The 21,639-nt window shown below is 45.9% G+C and overlaps 1 protein-coding gene and 1 long non-coding RNA gene across 4 annotated transcripts in view; both read left to right on the top strand.

Annotated features, from left to right (window-relative positions):
• Positions 1–3,939, top strand: part of Lamp1 (lysosome-associated membrane glycoprotein 1) — a 112,326-nt gene extending 108,387 nt beyond the window's left edge. The window contains exon 5 of the mRNA XM_075682925.1: positions 3,261–3,939. Coding sequence (XP_075539040.1) covers positions 3,261–3,403 — 143 coding nt within the window. The 3' untranslated portion in view covers positions 3,404–3,939. The remainder of the gene's footprint in view (positions 1–3,260) is intronic.
• A 5,195-nt stretch (positions 3,940–9,134) lies between these two features.
• Positions 9,135–18,296, top strand: LOC142573290 (uncharacterized). Of its 3 annotated transcripts, none has more exons than XR_012826287.1 (5): positions 9,135–14,788; positions 14,848–14,945; positions 15,311–15,392; positions 15,473–15,765; positions 16,216–18,296. It is a non-coding gene; the product is annotated as an uncharacterized LOC142573290 (long non-coding RNA). The 3 variants fall into 3 exon arrangements; XR_012826288.1 differs by having other exon boundaries at positions 9,136–14,788; positions 15,650–15,765; XR_012826286.1 differs by having other exon boundaries at positions 15,311–15,765.
• The last annotated feature ends 3,343 nt before the right edge of the window (positions 18,297–21,639 follow it).

The raw sequence follows: 21,639 nt of genomic DNA on the forward strand, positions 1-21,639 counted from the left end.
CTTCGCGCGACGAAAGCGTTATTTTCGTTTGATGCCGCGGCGGCCTAGCACGCCGACAACAGCGGCCTCAAACTTACTGAAGCTGCGTGCCAGCTTTTCAGCCAGCCCCCTCTTCTTGGCAAACACTCGCATGGCAGATTCCTCGTTGGCATTACGTATTCACCGTGCACGTGCGCAGTAGTGCTGCAGAAGTCCCGGGGGCGCCTTTTTCATTACGGGTGCCGGAGTTTGGAATAATTTTCATTTGGAATAGTTAGGTTATCGCGCCCCTATTGTCGTCGTGACGATTGCATTCATGAGGCTGATGCAACGCGCAGCTTATGCCACTGTCTGGCCTGAATCGCCCGTGCTATCGCTTTCAGTGTCTTCCTCGTCACTGTCGCTAGTCGACACTAGACAACGATGGCGAAAAGTCGAACCTCGTAGCAGACATATCTTCGCGGTCGCAGCAGCGCTGCCGAGCAATTTCTTCGCAATCCAAATGCCACACACTGCAGTCAACAGCAGATCCCTGTTGCGTGTCAGCGCCGACTTCTTCGTGTCACGTTCGATAGCACGGACGATGTCTAATTTTCTTCTATGCTGAGCACCCGGAGTCTTTTTTATCCAAGCTTCGGAACGGCGAGAGTCCTCACTTGCACGACGCCATAACGCTCTCTGGCAGCACGTCGAAATGATGTTGATGTTGATGTGGCTTCACGCGCAAACGCACAGGGCGCTTGGAGGCCGTTGTTCCGATCTCTGAGGCGTGTTGTTCTGCCGGGCCGCTTGATTGAGACGGCACAGCGCCATGTTTGCGCGACGAAAAGTTAAAACGCTACATTTTAACCGATGCATACGCAGTAAGCTGGTACGGTTTATGCGGATACGAAACACATTATGTTCAATGGCCGCTGAGTCGGGGATTTGACTTTACTACTTTTAAAACGAAACTGCTGTTTAAGCGGGTACGGTTTAACGAGGTTTTACTGTATTCCTGGAATAAAACACTTTTGATTCCATGTAGTCGTGACTCGTGCGTCAGTTATAACAGAAACATACATTTATAACTTGTGCAGTAGTGTATTCCCGAAAGCTATGAAACAAGCTAGAGTTCAAGGGTGGAGACATAAAAAGTAACTATTGTTCGATCTTGATTTTGCCATTATTATTAAAATGTATTCAAAAAGTAGTGTATGGCAGGATTTCCTCGTATCTTACTTGCCACAAAATGCTCCACGACTTCCAACACTATTTAGAAAAAAAAAAAACGCACGTCCACCGAAGCAGCACTTCTGGCTCAAAAATAAATAAAATGACCTTTTGGAAGGCTTTTGATCTGGTGAGTCCTTCAGCTATTTTGTCGAAGCTTAAGCGATACAGCATTTGTGGAGTGGCTCATGAAATACAATACAATAGAATCTTTGTTGTGCATAAAGAAAACAATGTACATATCGCAGGCCTACCAAAGCATCAGAGGGCTTGACTGGCAGTGCCTGAAATGCTGGAATCTTACCCATGTGCAGAGAACTAGATAGACAGATGCAAACAATGCCGGGTCATCCGTGCAGTGTGTGCATGCTAGTGTGCTGCAAGGCAGCATTTTGGGGCTGCTTCTCTCTATCATTTATGGGATGGTGTAGTATTCCGTGAAGTTTTTTTCCTATGCTGAAGATACATCTGTTTTTGTTACAGGTATGTCGGCAGCTGATATAGAACGCAAAGCCAACTGTACACTTGCAAATATAAGAAAGTGGGCAGATGCTAATTGCCTCAAAATAATTTAAAGCAAAATAAAAGTGGTATTATGTGCCAGTAGAAAAACAAGCCATGATTATTAGGTATAAGCATGGGAAATGACCAAATAGAAGTTGTTCGCACTGAAAATTCTGGGAGTTTTCCTTTCTGTAGACTCAATTCGTAACAAACGTGCAGAGTACCTCTGTTTCAATGTTTCTTCGGCTATCGTCATAATTACCAGATTGAGACGTTTACTCCCCATAAAAAGTAGTTATGCTCTATCATTCCTTGCTACTTTCACTGCTTCACTATAATTGTCTTGTTTGAGGTACGACTAGTACTGTACTGTTATTTGTGCTCTAGTTGGCTACTCTTCGTACTAACGATCCACGGAGCTTGCTCAACCACTGCACATAATTTTCCTATTAGGGGGACCTTTCTTACAACCCTGCATGACTGGAAAAGCAGATTCCATGGTTCTAATTTAAACTCATGGGATCATTGGCAAAGTTATGCAGAAGAGATTTTGCAGGTTACCTCTAAAGAAAACCATTTCAACTCATAACTTCGACTTAGTAGCGCACCACCAAGGACATGGTCCTCTTGTGACCTTATTCCACAGTTGTTTTTTTCTTGCACACTTGAAGCCGCTGATGCGCAAATGCCTGTGGCAAGTGAAAATGGCAGAAGCAGCTTTATACTGTGAAATGCGCACAGGGAAAGGAATTCAATTGCATAATATAGAAAATAATACATTAATAATAATTTCAAATGTCTCATGTGCAAAAAGCTGGCTCCGCTATATTTACTTACAATTTCAATTAAAATTGAGGCTATCTGGTCTATAGATGTGTGTTCACCACTGCACTAGAAATGCTTTTTGCTGCACCAACTCAGCATTTTGCCTGCTCCAGGGCGAGAAGGTGAAATCGCTGTTCCACCATTGTATCTGTATTGCATGCATTTTGTGTTAAACATACAGAACACAGATGTGTGCTAAACCCTCTGTGTATGCAAAACAAAGGGAGCAGGGAGCTTTTGTCAAGCTCTTCTTGTGACTTTTTTTAGTCCCGCCTCTTCTCGTTAAAAAAGGAAAAAAATTGAGCTGCTTTAGCAGACGCTAAAGAGGATGATGCCTGCATGCTCACAAGACATTCATTAAATTACTTGACATTCTCATTCAAATGTTTTGTTACTTCCTATTATTTCTCTTGCTCTACTGTGAATGCATTATATGGCTCATGTGGCGGAAAATGGAAAAATCTAAAGTTTGAGGCTCTGACTCCCACCAAAGGTTGAGGGTTTCGCCCCCAATTTTGGTGCCATAAAGCCGGTTGGCGAGTTTTTCGACCCATGAGCCATCTGAGGCCTTAATAAAAGTATTGTGTAGCCCATGCTTTATATTTGTGTTGTTAATCTGCTTATTTTTAGCATAGTTGCTAACATCGCCTTTGAGGTTATTCCAAGCTCTTTCAAGTGTGCGCCCCGTGCTGTTTATTTTAATGTAGAGGTGGACAAAACAAGCCTTCTCTGTTGCGCAGCTGTGGAATGCTCGGCAGGCGACATCAGCAACATCGTGCCCATTGCGGTTGGCTCTGCACTGGCAGCCCTGGTGATAATTGTGCTCATCGCCTACCTCATTGGCCGCAGCAAGAGCCGGCAGAAGGGATACCAGTCCGTTTAGGAGTGTCCTCTCAAATGCCCTTCCTGGCTGGCACTTTCTTTTCGTTTTCACTTCTGTTGCTCTGGACACTCACTGAAAATGGAGATGCTGTTCCTTGTTCCACAGAGGCCCCTTTCTGCTTTCCCGCTCCTTCCCTGTTATTTGTAATGAGGCATGCAGTAGTGTGTATTTTGTGACGGTGGAACATTGGTGCCCAGCTGAATTGCACCCACAGTTGGCACCTGCGGCATGAGACACTTACCGGCATTGAAGAGAGGCCGCATGTGTGCAGTTGATCTGTGCGGCTACAGATATTTTTTTCAGTTGATGTGCACGTTTCTCTCTGGATTTGCAGAGTGTACATATAGGGAAGGAGCCGCAAGCGTTGGTTCCTATGTGTAGTAGATTAATTTCCTAGGTTTTTAACTGAGGGGAAGGAAAACATTGCTCCCGACTGGCGGCTGCTGTAGTATGCCACAATTGATGTCCTCTCTGGCAGAAGTACTTCTTGGGTGTTTGAGTGTTTTTACTGAGCGTTAATAAACAACTACTTTCTAGACGGTGTGCTTTCTCAGAATGCCCAACAGCAAATTATTTTGGTGCACAACCACATGAAAACAGATAGTGAAGCCAGGAAAAGTGTAGAACAAATGAACTGTTTGTGCAGTTGAACAGCCAAAAATGTTTTAATCATTCAGAGTTCATATGTTGAACAAATAGAAGGCACATTAGAGACTTTGTGCCAACCAATTTTCAAGTCTGTGCATTATTTGCGGGCTAGATAAAAATTGCTAGACTCTTGTTTTTCGCTTGTTTATAGCCCGATTTATAACCTGATTTCTTGTGCTCCCTAGGGGCTGCCCAAATGTCTGAAAAAATGAATACATGCCTTCTACTGCCCCAAGGGCTGAAATCTCCACAGGCACATCCAAAATGGCTCTGTAGGTCTGCCAGTACACTTATTGGGTGTATCGGTGCTCATACTATGATAGAAGATGGCGGGTGCATGCATGTACGATTAAAGGGACACTAAAGGCTAATACTAATTTGACATGGACTCTTTAAATACCATTCCAGAAACCTCGCAACACTTGCTTTGTGCCAAGAAAAGGCTTAGTTTACAAGAAAATTATTGCCTTTTCGAAATTCAAATCTCCCGCCACCCAACCGGGAAAGTGATGACGTTGCATATGCCATCACTGTCCTTTGCCACCGTCGGTGAGTAAAACTGCACCTGACAGACAGCGCTACCGAGCCAAGGCAAATTCCCAGCGGCGGATTCGCCGCTGCAGCTGGTTTTGGCCAAGTGGCATAGACCGTTCGGGCATCTCGCAACATCACATGGAAGTTGACTTCTCTGCTACTTGCAGTTTATGCGAGTTTCGCGAGCCAGCAAAACCAGCGCAGTACTATGCGATAACTGCTGAAATGTGAAAGCGTGGGCAGTGCGGAGTCTAAAGAAAATAAAACTTTTTGACCATCTGCGCCATTGTCAAGAGTAATTTCAATGAGTTTTTTTGTCTAAACAGGAAATAGAACTGGACAGGTAGCATTTTATTTTGTTTTGCAAAACAAGGATGTTTCGTGCAACAAGTGGTTGATTACTAGAGACAGGATTTAACTGAGTGCTTTCGTCATCGAGCAAGTACTTGAAATTCCTGGGGAGTCTCTAATGTCCTGCATTTACCTAATTCATCAATTATCAAGGCTCTGTTCGCGATTTTCGAGCACTCGTCTATCACTTTAGCTTGTCTTAATATTTGCCTGTAGTGTACCTTTAAGTAATGCATATTGTGTCCCATGGCAATTGCCCCTTTCCACTCTAGGTATGCATCACCGCGTAACATTACTGTATTGAGGCGAAGCAGGCTTTCAGGAACTGGCAGTATGCGACGTGCCTTTCTTTCTGAGCTTCTAAGCCATTGGCGAGGATTATGAAGGCAGAGTCAGCGCCATTGCTAACAGTAGCGAATTGTTTTAATACAAAACACAGCACTGAACAGCACGAAGCTTGGTAGAGAACATGAAGTAGCTAGGATTAGCATTGCTGCGGTGGTGGTGCTACAGCTGCTAGCAGATCTGCGTTCGAGGCAATCAAAATGGCAGGGGTGGTGGCTTTGATTAATGCTGTTTCGGACCTGCGGTCATGGCAAGAAGCCCGGAAAATCGGACCGCAAAGGGTTCTTGCCCCTGAAATTTCATAAGTTCTTATATATTGACTCTATGGCGTATGAATAAAGGGAAAATCAGACATCCACCCGTTCGTAGCAATTGCTACAAAGGTAACCCATACGGGTTCCTCGAAAGAAAACGCCTCATTGTTGATGAAAAATTCGTCCTGGTCCGGGACTCGAACCCGGGACCACCGCCTTTCGGGGGCAGCCGCTCTACCATCTGAGCTAACCAGATGGATGGAGGGTGGATGTCCGATTTTCCCTTTATTCATTACTTCTCTCCACCTTGCGGGTTTCCGCAGAACTACTACGTCAAACACTATGGCGTATGTGGTGGTGCCGCGAAGCCGTCCGAATTGTTGGGGGATGTCCCAAAAATCGGCCATCTGGAAAATCTGTTGACTGTACAGTGGCAACTCCTCCAGCCAACGATACGGCGTCAAAAACAATTTGTTACGGTACGTCTGTTACTTGGACTAGCATGAGCGCGACTTTCGTTACCTTTCAATAACATTACTTAGCTAAATTTCCCTGATAGAAACACAAATTCCCCGAGTTTTCCCTGAGTATTTCCAGACTATTCAAAATCGCTGAGAATTCTCGGTTTTCCCGGTTGGTAGACGGCCTGATACCATTCACAAAGCTTGGCCTGGTTTTGTGTTGGCCTGTGTGGCAGTGATGAAAAGGAACTGCATGGCTCTTGAAGATCCATCCAGCTGTCCAATGAGGTGGCCAAACATTTTTGTCACGCAAAAGCTGAAGTACCAGGAGACAGGCCAGGAATACAGCCCACCACAACTCGAAGCATGCCAAAGAAGGCTGCAGTGCAGCTAAGCATTGTGCACATAATTCCCTGCTACGGTAAGCAAATAAATTACATAGGACTTGATAAAACAGCAATAAATCAAAACATATAGACGAGCAAACTCTACTTTTTTTAGGCTAGCAGGAACGAAGCTACAAAACTGCATTCTGCAGGATGCTGAATCATCGCACAATCTCATAAAAAATACAGCATTTATTTCAGTAAAACAGTTGCAGGAAACATCACTACTAGTTCAATTCTGAAATGCACAAGCTCGGCCATTAGGAGTTATTTATACCACACCATGGTTAGTAAAAGTGCACATGAATCGCTGTTTACAAATACTCTTTGGGTAGCTAGAAAATTCAAGAATTCGCAGTGGGGCCACTACAGAACTTATCACGAGGCTTGCTGAGGGCTCGCTTCAGTGGTCGCAGGCACATCAGTGCAAGATTTGCCGCAATGTTCAGGCATGTTGGCCACTTCAAGTTGCCAGAGCCTTTCCCTAGGCCATATTTCAGCAGTTATATACACCAACACGAGTTATGCTAAAGATGTCACAACTACTACACAATTTACTAGTCCTGCAGGATCTGTTCCAGTGGTCGCAAACACGAAAACACAGTTAAGGTCAGGTTAAGAAAGCAGATTTCTGTGGGCTTGTTTCTGTGCTGATCATAAACGAAGAATGATGTCGACCCAAAGTGACACCAAGCTGATGGCAGGAACACAGCATGGCTGTAAAGTGTGGAAGAAAAATGTATAAAAAATATGTACGAAAATGACTATTCACTCTGTGCATGTTAACAATCTTCACTTTTAACAGCATCTGCTGGTTCTGACAGCAACTTTGCTTCCTTGCGACTTTATACAAGCTTGCTGAGCTACAGTCATCAGAAAAGGAGTAATAATTTCACCGCTGTGCAAAGATAAAAGGAATTCTCGAAGTCTCTGTCGACATATCTTTGTCAAACGAGCTCATTACAGTAACAAATACTGAAATTTTGCCCCAAAATCGAAGCAGTGATTTCCAAACAGCTATGATTAAGCAGCTGTAGGTGTCGTTGTCAGTGTACATTACAGTAAACCTTTGCTTCCTTGTTAAAACTTGGGGTGCGATCTTGTACGCCGTCGAAAATAGAACGGAGGCGGTCCATTCTGTACATCACTAAATAGGCGGTCCGCAGTGTTCGCGAGAACGAGAGGAAGCAAACAGCCAATGAGCAAAGTGCAAGCCTGCGTCACGCTTTGACGTCTGCTTGGGGACCGTATAATATATTGAGAAGCGTTTCCAACATGTTGAGAAATATTTTGCTATTATGACTGAGTGGCAAAATGTGTTGGTGTTGCTTTTCAAGGATTCAATTTGGAATGCGAAACGACTAAAACAAAATATTGCGATTAACGTCTTCAAATGGCGCTAGGTGGTGTCGCGGTTTTAACTTCGGCTGTCGTGGCTCGCAGACGCTCCTGCGCACGAGGCTTCAGCGACTTCGTTCATAGCTAAGTACTCTTTTATCTTTATTAGCTAGTGTTTTGGAGTGTTTTCTTTTGCATGGAGTAGGGGCGCAAATTTTGAATTCTTGGTAGGAGTAGTAAACGTACCGGCTTTGTCTAGGTCTGGCGGCTCCCCCGTTAGGCCTAGGTGGTAGGAGGGACCTATTTGATAGCTGAAAGAATTAAATAAGCCTATCTCGTCAGATTCTTACATGGAGTAGGGAGTGATAATTCTTTTTTTGTTTGGGATAGTGGTCGAGGTCGGCTTTGCGTGAGTGATTTGGCGAAATTGCTCGTTGGGCCTAGGGACGTAGGCCTAGCAATGAAATCGAAGAATGTGAAGGCCGCGGGGGACGGGGAGCAAGTGCAGTGCGACGAGTGCCTGCGATGGTGCTTCCTCGACGAGACTAAATTCCAGAATTAAGCAGACGCGGAGGGGTCTAGCTTCACGTGCAGGTCGTGCGAGGGCGTCAGTGAAGCCGTCCAAAAACTGGAAGGGAATTGGGCGGCTAAGTTCGAGGAGCTTAAGGCAAATAATATAACCATATATAACCCTTATATATAGCTTTCATTGATTATGAGCAAGCGTTTGATTCTGTCGAAACCTCAGCAGTCATAGAGGCATTACGGAATCAGGGTGTAGACGAGCCGTATGTAAAAATACTGAAAGATATCTATAGCGGCTCCACAGCCACCGTAGTCCTCCATAAAGCAAGCAACAAAATCCCAATAAAGAAAGGCGTCAGGCAGGGAGATACGATATCTCCAATGCTATTCACAGCGTGTTTACAGGAGGTATTCAGAGACCTGGATTGGGAAGAATTGGGGATAAAAGTTAATGGAGAATACCTTAGTAACTTGCGATTTGCTGATGATATTGCCTTGCTTAGTAAAGGGGACCAATTGCAATGCATGCTCACTGACCTGGAGAGGCAAAGCAGAAGAGTGGGTCTAAAAATTAATCTGCAGAAAACTAAAGTAATGCTTAACAGTCTCGGAAGAGAACTGCAATTTACAATAGGCAGCGAGGCACTGGAAGTCGTAAGGGAATACATCTACTTAGGGCAGGTAGTGACGGTGGATCCGGATCATGAGACGGAAATAATCAGAAGAATAAGAATGGGCTGGGGTGCGTTTGGCAGGCATTCTCAGATCATGAACAGCAGGTTGCCATTATCCCTCAAGAGAAAAGTATATAATAGCTGTGTCTTACCAGTACTCACCTACGGGGCAGAAACCTGGAGGCTTACGAAAAGGGTTCTACTCAAATTGAGGATGGCGCAACGAGCTATAGAAAGAAGAATGATAGGTGTAACTTTAAGGGATAAGAAAAGAGCAGGTTGGGGAGGGAACAAACGCGAGTTAATGACATCTTAGTTGAAATCAAGAAAAAGAAATGGGCATGGGCAGGACATGTAATGAGGAGGGAAGATAACCGATGGTCATTAAGGGTTACGGACTGGATCCCAAGGGAAGGGAAGCGTAGCAGGGGGCGGCAGAAAGTTAAATGGGCGGATGAGATTAAGAAGTTTGCAGGCATGGCATGGCCACAATTGGTACATGACCGGGGTTGTTGAAGTATGGGAGAGGCCTTTGCCCTGCAGTGGGCGTAACCAGGCTGATGATGATGATGAAGGCAAACTTGAGGGAGGAGCAGAAGCGGGTAGCACTGCAGGCGAAAGTTGAAAATTTCGTCAAGGTGGAGGCGGCCCAGGCCGCGCAATTAGTAAGGACCGTGGCCGAGCTTGAGGAAGAGAAAGAAAGGAGCGCCGAACTGAAAAAGTGGCTGGACGCGCTTGAGACGTGGGCAGTGGGGAATGTCTGGTCAGGACACCGAAGCGGTGGCAAAGACTCGAAAAGTAGGGTAGACCCTACAGGCAAAGTGGGAGGCAGGGAGCCAAAGCAAGCGGTCGCCAGCTCGCCGCCGGTGAATAGGCATAGCTATAGTGAAGCAGCGCAACACGCCCTGAGTGAGGCGACGCTGCAGCCACAGGAAGCTGGAAAGAGTGGCACCTACCTTGAGGCCGCCACGCGGAAAAAGCAGGAGCCCAGGGGACAATGCCTTTTGTCGAGTCCGAATCACGCAGAAAAGGACACAGGGAAGCAGAGAGGTAGGAGAGAGTGAAAGGGTGATTATCGCTGGCGACTCGAAACATGGCTGGGTGCTCAAAAGCAATTGTGGAGAGGGTGAAAGGCGACAAAAGAGTGGCGGTAGGGACATTTCCCGGGGCGGACACTGAGTTCTGTCATGGAGCGAGCAAAAGAAAAGCTCCCGGAAAATGCCCACGTGCGCAACCTTGTCGTAGTAGCAGGTGGGCTAAATGACGTCCTGAACAGGAAAGGGCCAGGACTAGCCCAGCGCTAGGCGAAGGGGGTGGACGACTTGCGCGAGCTATCCCCTCAGGTGCAGATCTAGGTGTGCATGGTGCCGGAGGTGCCTGTGCGTGACAGTCACGTACAAAGAGCCGTAATGGCTGCCAATGAGGCAGTATGGAAAATGAGCCGAGAGAAGGGCTTCGAGGTTGTCAAAGTAAACAGGGAAGTGAGAAGTTGTGGTGGTTTTAAACGAGATGGGATCCACTTCAATTACAGGTTGGCACGAGAAGTGGGCTGGTGACTTGGGGGTTGCGCTGTTGCTTTTTTAGGGGGCCCACGGGCGCTCAGGAGGTCAGAGTAGGTAGTAACGAAGAAGTTTCCCTAGGGGAACATCAGAAGAGCATCGCTGTCGATAACAGAAAAAGGACGAAAGCAAGAGCAAGAACTCGCCATGCAATAGGCTACATGAACATGCAGGGCGGCAGAAGAAAGGAAAAGTGGGCAGAGATTGAGGAGCAGTTACACAGAGAACAAATAGGGGTGAATGCCATTACAGAAACGAACCTTAGAGACTCAGAAGAGCCGCCAGTTATTGAGAATTATGTATGGGAAGGGGGTGCAACAGAACTAAGTCGGAAAGAAAGGGAGGGGGAGTCAGAATGCTCATCCATCAGGGAGCCAAATGGAAAAGAGTAAATTCATAATGTCAAGAGCATCTTTGGTTATCAGGTACAATGAGTGGGAAAGAAACTTGGCTGGGAGTTGCGTATTTGTGGACCAGAAATAATTGCACAGAGAAGAATAAAGAGTTAGTGGAATGCATAAGCGCTGATATTAAGGGTTTCGGGAATGGTGCTGACATTGTCCTATTAGGTGACATGAATGCCCACATACAAGATTTAGATGGCTATACCGACAATAACGGGAAGTCAATGCTAGACCTTTGCGAGCAACATAACCTCGTGATCATGAATACAGGGCCTAAGTGTGAAGGACAGATCACGTGGGAACTGGGAGACCGGCAATCGACCATTGATTACTGTCTGATGACAGAAGGAATTCATAAGTTTAGAGAAATAGTCATCGATGAGGAAGGGTTTAGCAGCATAGGGAGTGACCATAAACGCATCATTTTGAAAATGGGATATGTAGTTGGGAAAGAGAACAAGGAAAGCACAATGGCCAGTCCAAATTTGAATGCTGAACAAATAGCAAATATAGTCACTAGGGTTGAGGAAGAACTTGGCAAGTGGCCAAGTAAGGAGTGGGAATATGGCGAGCTTCTAAGTGTAATAACGACAGAAACACGGAAAAAGAAACATGTTCGTTGGAAAGGAAAAAAGAAACCGAAAAGCTGGTGGAACAGGGAGATACGAGAAGCGATCACCGAACAACAGAAAGCATCTCGAGAGCACAGGCAGGCAAAGAAGGCGCAGTTGCCACAGGATGAAGTAACCAGTAAATGGGAAATATACCGGGAGAAAAAGTCTATGGTTCAAATACTGGTGCAAGCAAAATTAAAAGGTGAAAGTGAACGTTGGTTGGTCAGAAATACGTGAGAAAAAGAAGGCTGCACCTAAAATATTTTGGAATCGCATAAAATTATTAGGCAGGAAGTCAACAACAATACAACAACATATCCTAGACGAAGATGAAAACAGACTGGAAGGAGAAGCGGCAATAAATTACATCCAAAAAGTAACAGCCGAATCTTTCCAAGGCAAGGACGAGGTTGTACTTGAAGAAAAAAAGAGCATGAAAGAGACCCAAGTGGAAAAGGAGCTGGTGCTGACAAATTTAGACTGGAAGAAAGCGGAAGAGAAAATTCCTAAGCGCACAGCCACAGGGCTAGACGAGGTTCCCGTTAGGCTGATAAATGAACTGGGACCAAAAAGTAAGGAAGCTCTGTTGAAAGCAGTGGAAAAAAACTTTAAAAGATAGACGAATACCAGACAGTTGGCGACAAAGTAGAATGAATTTAATTTATAAAGGTAAGGGGGAGAAAGACAGAATTCACTCGTATAGGCCGTTGACCATTACATTGGTAATATACAGGCTAGCAATGCAGGCAATCAAAGCTTCAAGCATGGGCAGAGAATAATGACATTTTGGGAGAGCTTCAGAATGGCTTTAGAATAGGTAGGCGTTTGGATGATAGCTTGTTTGTTCTTACTCAGTGTATTGAAATATCAAAATCAGAAAGCAGACCGTTGTATGTGGCCTTTTTGGACATTACAGGAGCCTATGACAACGTAGACCGCAACATTTTGTGGGATCTTCTGGATGGAAGGGGAAGGCTTGGGTAACGATTGTCTACAGCTTTTGAGAGAGATTTACCTAGAAAATACCGTTTGTGTTGAATGGGAAGGGATGAAAAGCGCAGAGAAAGTTCATATCAACAAGGGACTGAGGCAGGGGTGCCCTTTATCCCCGCTGCTGTTTATGATGTACATGGTGAGGATGGAGAGGGCGCTAGAAGGAAATAATATCGGGTTTAATCTCTCATACAAACAGGCAGGTACAGTAATAGAGCAGCAACTCCCAGGTTTATTTTATGCAGACGACATTGTGTTGCTCGCTAACAAGCAAAGTGATTTGCAACGTCTGGCAAATATCTGTGGACAGGAAGGCAACAATTTAGGTTTGAAATTTAGTGTTAGAAAATCAGGTGTTATGGTATTCAATGAAAACAGTGAACAGACAGTGGAGATACAGGGCCAAGAAATACCTCGGGTAACAGAATATAAATACCTTGGTATATGGATAACGAAGGCAAGGGATATATGGAAACACAGGAAAAAACCAGAACAGTCAAGGGGAAGAGAAATGCAGCCATAATGAAGCACATAGCGCTATGGGGATACAACAGGTACGAGGTCCTCAGAGGTATGTGGAAAGGGGTAATGGTTCCAGGACTTGCTTTTGGAAATGCGGTTGTTTGCTTTAAATCAGGGGTACAATCAGGACTTGACGGGAACCAAAGGTCAGTGGGTCGCCTAGCATTGGGCGCTCACGGGAAGACTACAAATGAAGCTGTGCAGGGTGATATGGGCTGGACCAGTTTTGAAGTGACGGAAGCTAGCAGTAAAATTGTGTATGAAGAACGGCTGAGGAATATGGAAGAAAGTAAATGGGCTGGGAGAGTGTTCAGGTATCTGTACAGGCAAAACATTGATTCACAGTGGAGGAAAAGAACTAGGAAGCTTACCAGCAAGTATGCGGCGTGTGGGGTGGGCGACACAGCAACAAAGAAGGTCAAGCGGAAAGTCAGAGAGGCTGAATTAATCTCATGGGTGGCGACAATGGAAAAGAAACCTGCCATGAGTAACTACATAAAAGGAAAAAATGAAATCAGGAAAGAAACCATTTATGATAACTCGAAGGGAAGCTCATTACTTTTCGAAGCGAGATCGGGATGCCTTAGAACACGCACCTATAAAGCGAGATATAAGAAGGAAGAAGAAGCATGTGCTTGCTGGGGTAAAGCTAGGGAAACGATGGAGCATATTTTATTAGAATGTGAAGACGTCTACCCAGCATTCGATTTAGGCACCACTGGCCTCCTTGAAGCCCTTGGGTTCAGCGAGAGCAGTGGTAAAGCAAACAGGTCTGCAATAAACATTAGTAAGAGGCGATTGGAGGAAGAAAAGTAGGGAAACAACAAAAGACGGAGACGTACAAAAGCACAGTTCGCAATAGGGGATAAGAAAATTGGGACGTGATAGTTCATAGGGTCTTTTTTTTTTCATTGGTTAACTAGGTAGGATATAAGCTGCATAGTAGCAAGAGCTTGGTGGCGCAACCCACCGCCCCGTTCCAAAAGGGACGCTCATAACATCCATCCATCCATCCGTGACGTCTACCCAGCGGTCAATTTAGGCACCACTGGCCTCCTTGAAGCCCTTGGGTTCAGCGGGAGCAGTGGTAAAGCAAACAGGTCCGCAATAGACATTAGTAAGAGGCGATTGGAGGATTGGTGGAAGAAAAGTAGGGAAACGACAAAAGACGGAGACGTACAAAAGCACAGTTCGCAATAGGGGATCAGAAAATTGGGACGTGGTAGTTCACAGTGTTTTTTTTTAATTTTTTCATTGGTTAACCTAGGTAGGATATTAGGCAGCATAGTAGCAAGAGCTTGGTGGCGCAATCCTCCGCCCCATTCCAAAGGGGATGCTCATAACATCCATCCATCCATCCACGTTTAGTGATGGCGCTAGCCACCATCCCGTTTACAAGCACATGGTGTGAATTTTGAAGCGGTTGGTTCAGTCGTTAAGTCGAGCCAACGCCTCCTTTGGTCGAGCACTTGAAGTTGGTTCTTTATTCTATGGCCATGGCGCTTAACGTGGCAGCACCGAAGGGTCCACATGTGTCGGAGGCACAGCGAGAGACGGTGGTCGCCTTCATGGAGCAGCATCCCCAGCTGGCTATAAGATCCAGCTAGCTGGGGCCGTGCTTCACTGTTGGCGACCGCCGACGGCTGTGGCAGCAGCTGGCCGACGCGCTCAACAGCGAAGGCCCTGTTGTCAAAAGCACCGAGCAGTGGCAGGAGTGGTGGCGCAAGCAGGTTTTTGAGGCCCGCCGCGACGCTGCCGCAATTGCCCAAGAACAAAGGTGAGTGACCGTCCAATGGTCTGGGTGATTTGTCCTTCAACATTGGCGTGTATTTTCAGAAGCACAGGAGGGGGGCGGCTACACGGTTTTCGAGGCTGACCTACAACTGACCGGGACGGTCCGCCTGCACGGCGTGACCGACCTCCCCTACCAAGAGGTAAGCACACTGCCGCCGTAATATCATGGGTTCCTGAACGGTGCCGGTTTAGAGTTCGCCATTATCTGTAAGTGGCACCTTTAGCGGAACGCAACGCGACACCATTGGTGAGCAGGAAAATAGCGTAGGAGAGAATGGAAAAGCAGGTAGGTTAATCAACTAGAATCTCAGTTGGCTGCGCTTTCGGGAAAAGGGGGATTAAGTGACCAACACAGAATTAAAATGCCTTCAGGGAAGTGCACGAGGACGGTAATACATGGGATCATTAAGCACTCAATAATTGCAGAATATTTCCGCAAATGTGTAGTACGAAAACTTGTAACATAAGCATTGCAACGAATAGCCACGCTTATGACACTTTCCAGCAGGCTGACGTCCCCACCTGCGCCATGGAAGTCATCGTCCAAGCTACAGACGAGGCTGCAGACGTAAGGAGCACAACGACAAGTAAGCATCAGAGAATGAGTGTTTTAATTATCGCCAAATGTGTGTGCAGTTCGTAAACTTTTAATGTGTTTACTGTACAGCGGCAGAGGATCCACCGCGCGGTGCATCACATTGATGCACCGCGCTGTTTAAGCTGTTTAAGAAAATGAGCTCTCGTATTTTTTTAAACTAGCCCAATAAGCCATAACATGGCCATAGCCACTTTTATTCGTACCATAAAATGCAGTGCAACTGTAGAAAATGCTGCATGCTTTCAGTGTAGCAGCACCCTGTTCGGCCACCAGGTCGACAGCGACCACGACGGGTGGATACCTTGACGACAATGTCGTCGCATTGCGCCCGCAGCGTGGAACAGGGCGACGAGATGTTGCAGGTTGGTAGGTCCTTTGGTGTCATTTTACATGAAGGACATAAATATTCTTTATGCTTTGTTATAAGTTAATCATGAATCTGAAAAACAAATTAGCATGGGATGTAAACAAGAAATATGCGTTGTATAGAGGGCTCGGTATCGTGTCTTGCCAACGATCAGCCGCCGGGCAAAAGGTTGGTTAGCCCTGAAAAGGGCTGTTTGGTGGTGAGAGATGCATTTGAGTAGATGACGGAAGAGTAGCTCCAGCAGGTCTCTGTCTGTCCAAACAAAGAGGGCATAGCTTGTACGCGACGCTTGACACTGCCAAAGGATGCCATCAGGCCAGTGGCTCTTCAACAGAGAAGGAATCGTGCACGTTGCAATTCTTGACAACAGCAGCTTCCAGCCGTGAGCTGATTGCGAGTAATCAGCAACTCATGCGAACAGTTCCACCATGATTATTCATTCCAGGTGCTGCGGAGAATTGAGGCCTCCACCACCCGCCTCGCTGTCGCGGCAGAGCGGACGGCAGCAGCTCAGGAAGGAATCTTGGAGCAGGTGTGCGCCATAGCGCATGACATCGCCGCACACCTGCAACAAGACAAATTAATTTATCATTTCTTCAATATCATTTTATTCATTTGTGTTTCATCAGTTCCGTTTGTTTTATTTATTTATTGCTTGAGTTTTAGTGTTTAAGGTGTAATGCGTGCACCCATTTTTTGTTCTGTAGAATTTGCCTCTTTCTATTTAGGCTTGTCCAGCTGCAATGCCAGCGTGCTTTCTTTATTTACACATTTCGAAGGCGTCTAGTCATTCACACTGGAATCATTACAAATAATTGTCGATTTCTGTGTATGGGTTTTGTACTGTGACATTTATATTGCTTCACTGTGTTGTAGCTTACTGCACTCATTATGAAGCGTTACCGCATAGTGTTTGCACTGTGATATTTTCATTTCGGCACAGTGAGGCTAAGGTGCAACAACTACAATGTGCTCTTTTTTTTCAGAGCACCAAACTAGTCACTCTTTAAGTTGCATAGTTTCACAAATGAAAATGACCATCATCATTGCACCACGCCAGTGATTGGTTTCCTCTAGTCTTCGTTTCAAGAGAGTCATTGCAAGAATAACTTTCACGTGTAACACTTTCTGGGTGCTGTGAGATTGTAGAGCCAATTATTCATGTTTCATGTAACATGTTTCATCACAGCTGGCAAGTGCACTCACCTTTTTACAATTATGATTCACCTGTTGTTTAGCATCGCACTACAATTGCTGCCGAGAAATCAATGCTTCTAGTCAGTGACTCATAACACTGACAAGGGAACGGACATACCTGTGAAAGTCATACTTTCTTGCAAGGTCACTTAAATGTAACTGCAAGTTTTATGTGCCGTGGTGAAAACGAATTGTGCGAGGCTGATGTTGCAATGTTGTCACATGCTTTGGTACCTGAAGCATGTTGTACTACAAGGTTTGTGATGTACTTGTCATTGTAGAGTGTGACAAAGTTGATGTATCTATTTTTTGTGCTTTTACGTTAATTTACATCTACCATTTGGACATGATATGACGAGTGTAATGTCACTACACTCAACGTTACATTTTGTTTGTGTTTGAATCCGCATTCATTACGCTTTACTTGCTTGCACAGAAGTTTTCATACACCTAACTCAAGAGATGGCTAGCAAGCATATTGCCTCGCTCCTACCAATGTACACTGAGTGTCCGAATGCACAGGATGCGGCGGTTGCGTTCATTCTGGTGTGTTTTATGAAAATTTTGCGCACCTTTTGCTGATGGTGACCATGAGCACAGAGTGCCAATTATATGTACTGCTTCCATCAAGTCTGTCATGACTATGATGGGTCAAGGGATGTTTCCATTTCATATTTCATGTGATATTTAAAGAAAAGGCTGCACTTTCACGTTGCTACCGTGTTTCATGTTGCACTAGGAAAGAAGTACTTTGTGCCAATTTCCCATTACTGTAACCACCAACTATGGCAAAACAAACACGTTTGGACATGAGTAGAAAGTAACAACTGCGGCATCTACAGAAAGTGGCATATCACAGGATGCACACAACACATACATGCGGTTGTAGCATCGTATTTCTAATGTTACATGAGGAAAGAAGCACTTTGTGATGTGCATATTGCACAAAACAATGCTAGCTTGGGAGCAGCAGCAAATGCAGTTCACAGATGAAGGGGCATGAAGCATTGCCTTATGACTGCTTCACGAGTACTACTGTTAATAAGTGGCAGCCTTGGAGACTCGTGCATAGTGAAGAGGGTACACTTGTTTCCGAATCTACGGCTATGGCATTTCATTTAAAGGATTCTTTGTATAAGTGTACTTCGTTTGTGTTTAAATTATCATAATCTGTCGGATGTGTGGATTTGGAACATTGACCATCCGCATGGAGGTGCACTTGCTGTGTGTACAAATTTTTTAATGTATTTTCCGCTCTACAAACACAGCCCTGTGATAGCCTAATGGCACTGCAATTTGTATAAATAAATTATATGTTATGAAAACTCACCATTCCCGTGTCCTTCAGAAAAGGTTGACAACAGCGCTGCGCTGCTGCCTTCCTCTGAGGAACACGTCGTGCGGTGCCAGCACGTGGATGTCTCCTGGCTCCTCAGCTGGTGGCACTTCTGCACCATAATCGTCCAATGTCTAGTCGCCCGCGTCCAAGGCAATGTTATGGAGAGCAACGCATGCATAAATGATTCGCGCTACTCTATCGGGGCTGTATAGCAGTGTCCGAAAGTGTAGCAAGCAGCGGAACTTCCTTTTCAACACCCCAATACATCTCCACAACATTGCGCATGGATGCGCAATCCCGGTTGTAGTGGCCTTCAGAGGTAGTGCCGGCATGGCTGCCAGGTACTGGAACAAGCAGCCATGGCTCGAGGCGATATCCTGAGTCTCCTATTACAGAAAGTCACAGGTGAGTGCTCTGCCCTAGTTAGGGGTATGCTTTACGAATACTAACCAAGCAGATACTCGCCAGGCTGCAGTTGTGCGGCTAGGCGTGTGCACGCAGTGGGTTATGCTGCCACACCCAAGAGTCGTGGCGCGAACCAGGGAACCGGGGGTCTACAACAAAAATGCGAAGTTCCGCGTTGCACACCTGCAATGGGGAGCAATACAATATAGTGCTGCAGATATGCTCGAAATCCGTTTTGCCATTCATATGCAGAAAAGAATACATGTGCGCTGGTACAAGTAGCAGACTGTTTCAGCCATAGGCGCGCACAGGGTCTTGCAATTGGGGTGGGGGGGAGGGGAGCAATGCGCCCCCCCTTGTGTGGATGCCTATGGTTCGCACTAATTGATCGCTAAATGAAAACTTCAGGCCCGATATTGCGCAAGAACACCCATACAAGTCAAAGTCAGCCCATGCAATGGATGTAAGTACTTCCGTGCTCAAAATGCTTCCATCGTGTCTTCCCTATAGTGTATCCATTTCTGCTACGACTGCACCCATTCAAAACACAATTTTGGAACGGCAGACAGATTATGCATACAAACACATGGCACTCATCATTACTCCCGACATGTCAGACTTTAACGAGCTCGTAAACAGTTCCCGCATGTCCTCTTTTAATCGTTACATTACTAGTTACGCCAGCTTGGACATTAAACTGAACAACTGCTACTATGGGCGAGTAAAAATGGCGACCACAGTCTGAAGTAAAACATTCCAACGGTACTTACGACCATGATGTTTAGGGCGTAATAACCCTTTCTCGACATGAAGCTCGCCGTGTCAGCCGGGCTGAGTCCCTCTGGCTTCATAATGGCGATCAATGTGTCATTGACGCACGCTAGCACGCCTGGAATGGTGCTGCGTCGCGCCAACGCCACCTTTGCCTCATCCTTTGCAGCCGGTGTCAATGGGAAGTCCACCAACTTTCTCTGGGCAGACATGGAATTGATGGCCTCCGTCACCTTGTGAATGGTGCTGCTCACGGCCGACTGTGCCATGCCTATGTGCTCCTCGCAACCAATGCTCCTCTCGAAGCTTCCGGTGCCGAAGAATCGCAGCGCGCACAACACCTTCCTTTCTGTGGAAAGGCCACTGGCTCGCTGGCATCGAATGATAGGGTCAAGCTCGTCGCAGAAGCTATGCACTGTTCGTTTGGACAGACGAAAATACTGCCGGAACTCTTCTTCCGTCAACTCTTCAAATGCATCATCTACCTCGGGTCGTCGTCTCTGCACGACTGCAGCAGCCGCACAGGCGACACGAAAAGGCACGGCAGAGAAAGCAAACACCATGTTCTCCAACTGTTGGGAGCGCGGAATTGGATTGAACCGGATACGAAAGACGCTAACTGTCCCAAGCACTTACGTTCTAATCCAATCCAAGCCATCTGGTAGCCGTTCTAATCTGTTCTATTGCTCCCGACGGACTCCGTCCGTTCCGTGGCGTTGGTGCGTTAGACGACACGGAATGATTATGAGCAGCAAGACGTCACGGCTCACGTGACAATTGACGTCATGGCATTCGTCGCGGTTCAAATTGACCAATCGTGTGCGGCTCGATGGAACGGACCGCCTCCGTTCTATTTTGGAATGCGTACAAGATCGCGCCCTTGGTGTTGTGTGCAAAGCCAAACATGAACACATCTCACTGACAGTAAACTCTCCGTAGGAGCGCTGGCATGATGAAGCAAAGCAGCAGCGACAAGCGATCGCTTCTTGCTGCTTCTGGAATGCGTACAAGATCGCGCCCTTGGTGTTGTGTGCAAAGCCAAACATGAACACATCTCACTGACAGTAAACTCTCCGTAGGAGCGCTGGCATGATGAAGCAAAGCAGCAGCGACAAGCGATCGCTTCTTGCTGCTTCCAGCCACAGTGAGTTTCCAGAGCCAAGTTTACACGACCTTCGACACTACAGCTGTTCACAAAGTCACAACCCACCGCCGTGCATGTTCGCATCAGCGGAATTTCATTGGGAGTGCCCCTACAATTTCTATCGCAATAATAAAAAAATCGGGCAAATGTCAACATACAGCTTCACTAAGAATTCAATGACAATATGGGGATGCAACAGTCTTGTAACCTTTTCCAGCAAGTTGTGCACACATGTCAGCACATATGCTGGCCTAAATGGTAGAAAATGCGAGGAAAGAAAACTGAAGCAGCACGGTTGGTCAGCCGCCCTGTGTGAGAGGTGCTGCCAATGAAATACAAATGCCTACAATAGTTCTGTTATTCGCTCTTCTGCAGTTTTAAGCTTGCTCTTGCAATCATGTTTATGCAAAGGAAACTGAAACAGACTAAGCTTAAGCAACACGGTAAATCACCTGACAGAACTTTAATTAACAGTCAACAGAGACAAACACTCTCCATTACTAAAATATTATTGGGTTTTACGTGCCAAAAGCACGGTCTGATTATGAGATGCACCATAGCGGACTCCGGAATAATTTGGACCACCTAGGGTTCTTAACGTGCACCTAAATCTAAGTACACAGGTGTTATCGCATTTCCTCCCCAATCGAAATGTGGGCCCCGTGGCTGGGGCCACCATTACTTAAGATACAACAACTCGGAAGGGTTGAAATCCGGGCCACTTGGTACATAGTTGAAGTGAAAAAACGTCGCAAAAGACGAGAGGTTCGTACTGCAACGACGAGTCGTGATGCGAATCTCTCTTCTTGTCTTTTGTGACAGTTTTTTCCCCCTTCAAATACAGCTGCGAAGGAGCAATAGTCTAATGAGCGTAAACATTTTCTATCATTACAGACAGCTGGGACGTAAGCTTGACCCTCACCATCGCACTGGCAAACACCTGAGAATGTGTAAATTAGCAGCATTTTCACAATTGGCTAAAAGTTTCATTATCTCTAGCAATGCAAGTGTAC

The sequence above is a fragment of the Dermacentor variabilis genome, chromosome 2 (assembly GCF_050947875.1).
Source record: "Dermacentor variabilis isolate Ectoservices chromosome 2, ASM5094787v1, whole genome shotgun sequence".
Classification (NCBI taxonomy): Eukaryota; Metazoa; Arthropoda; class Arachnida; order Ixodida; family Ixodidae; genus Dermacentor; species Dermacentor variabilis.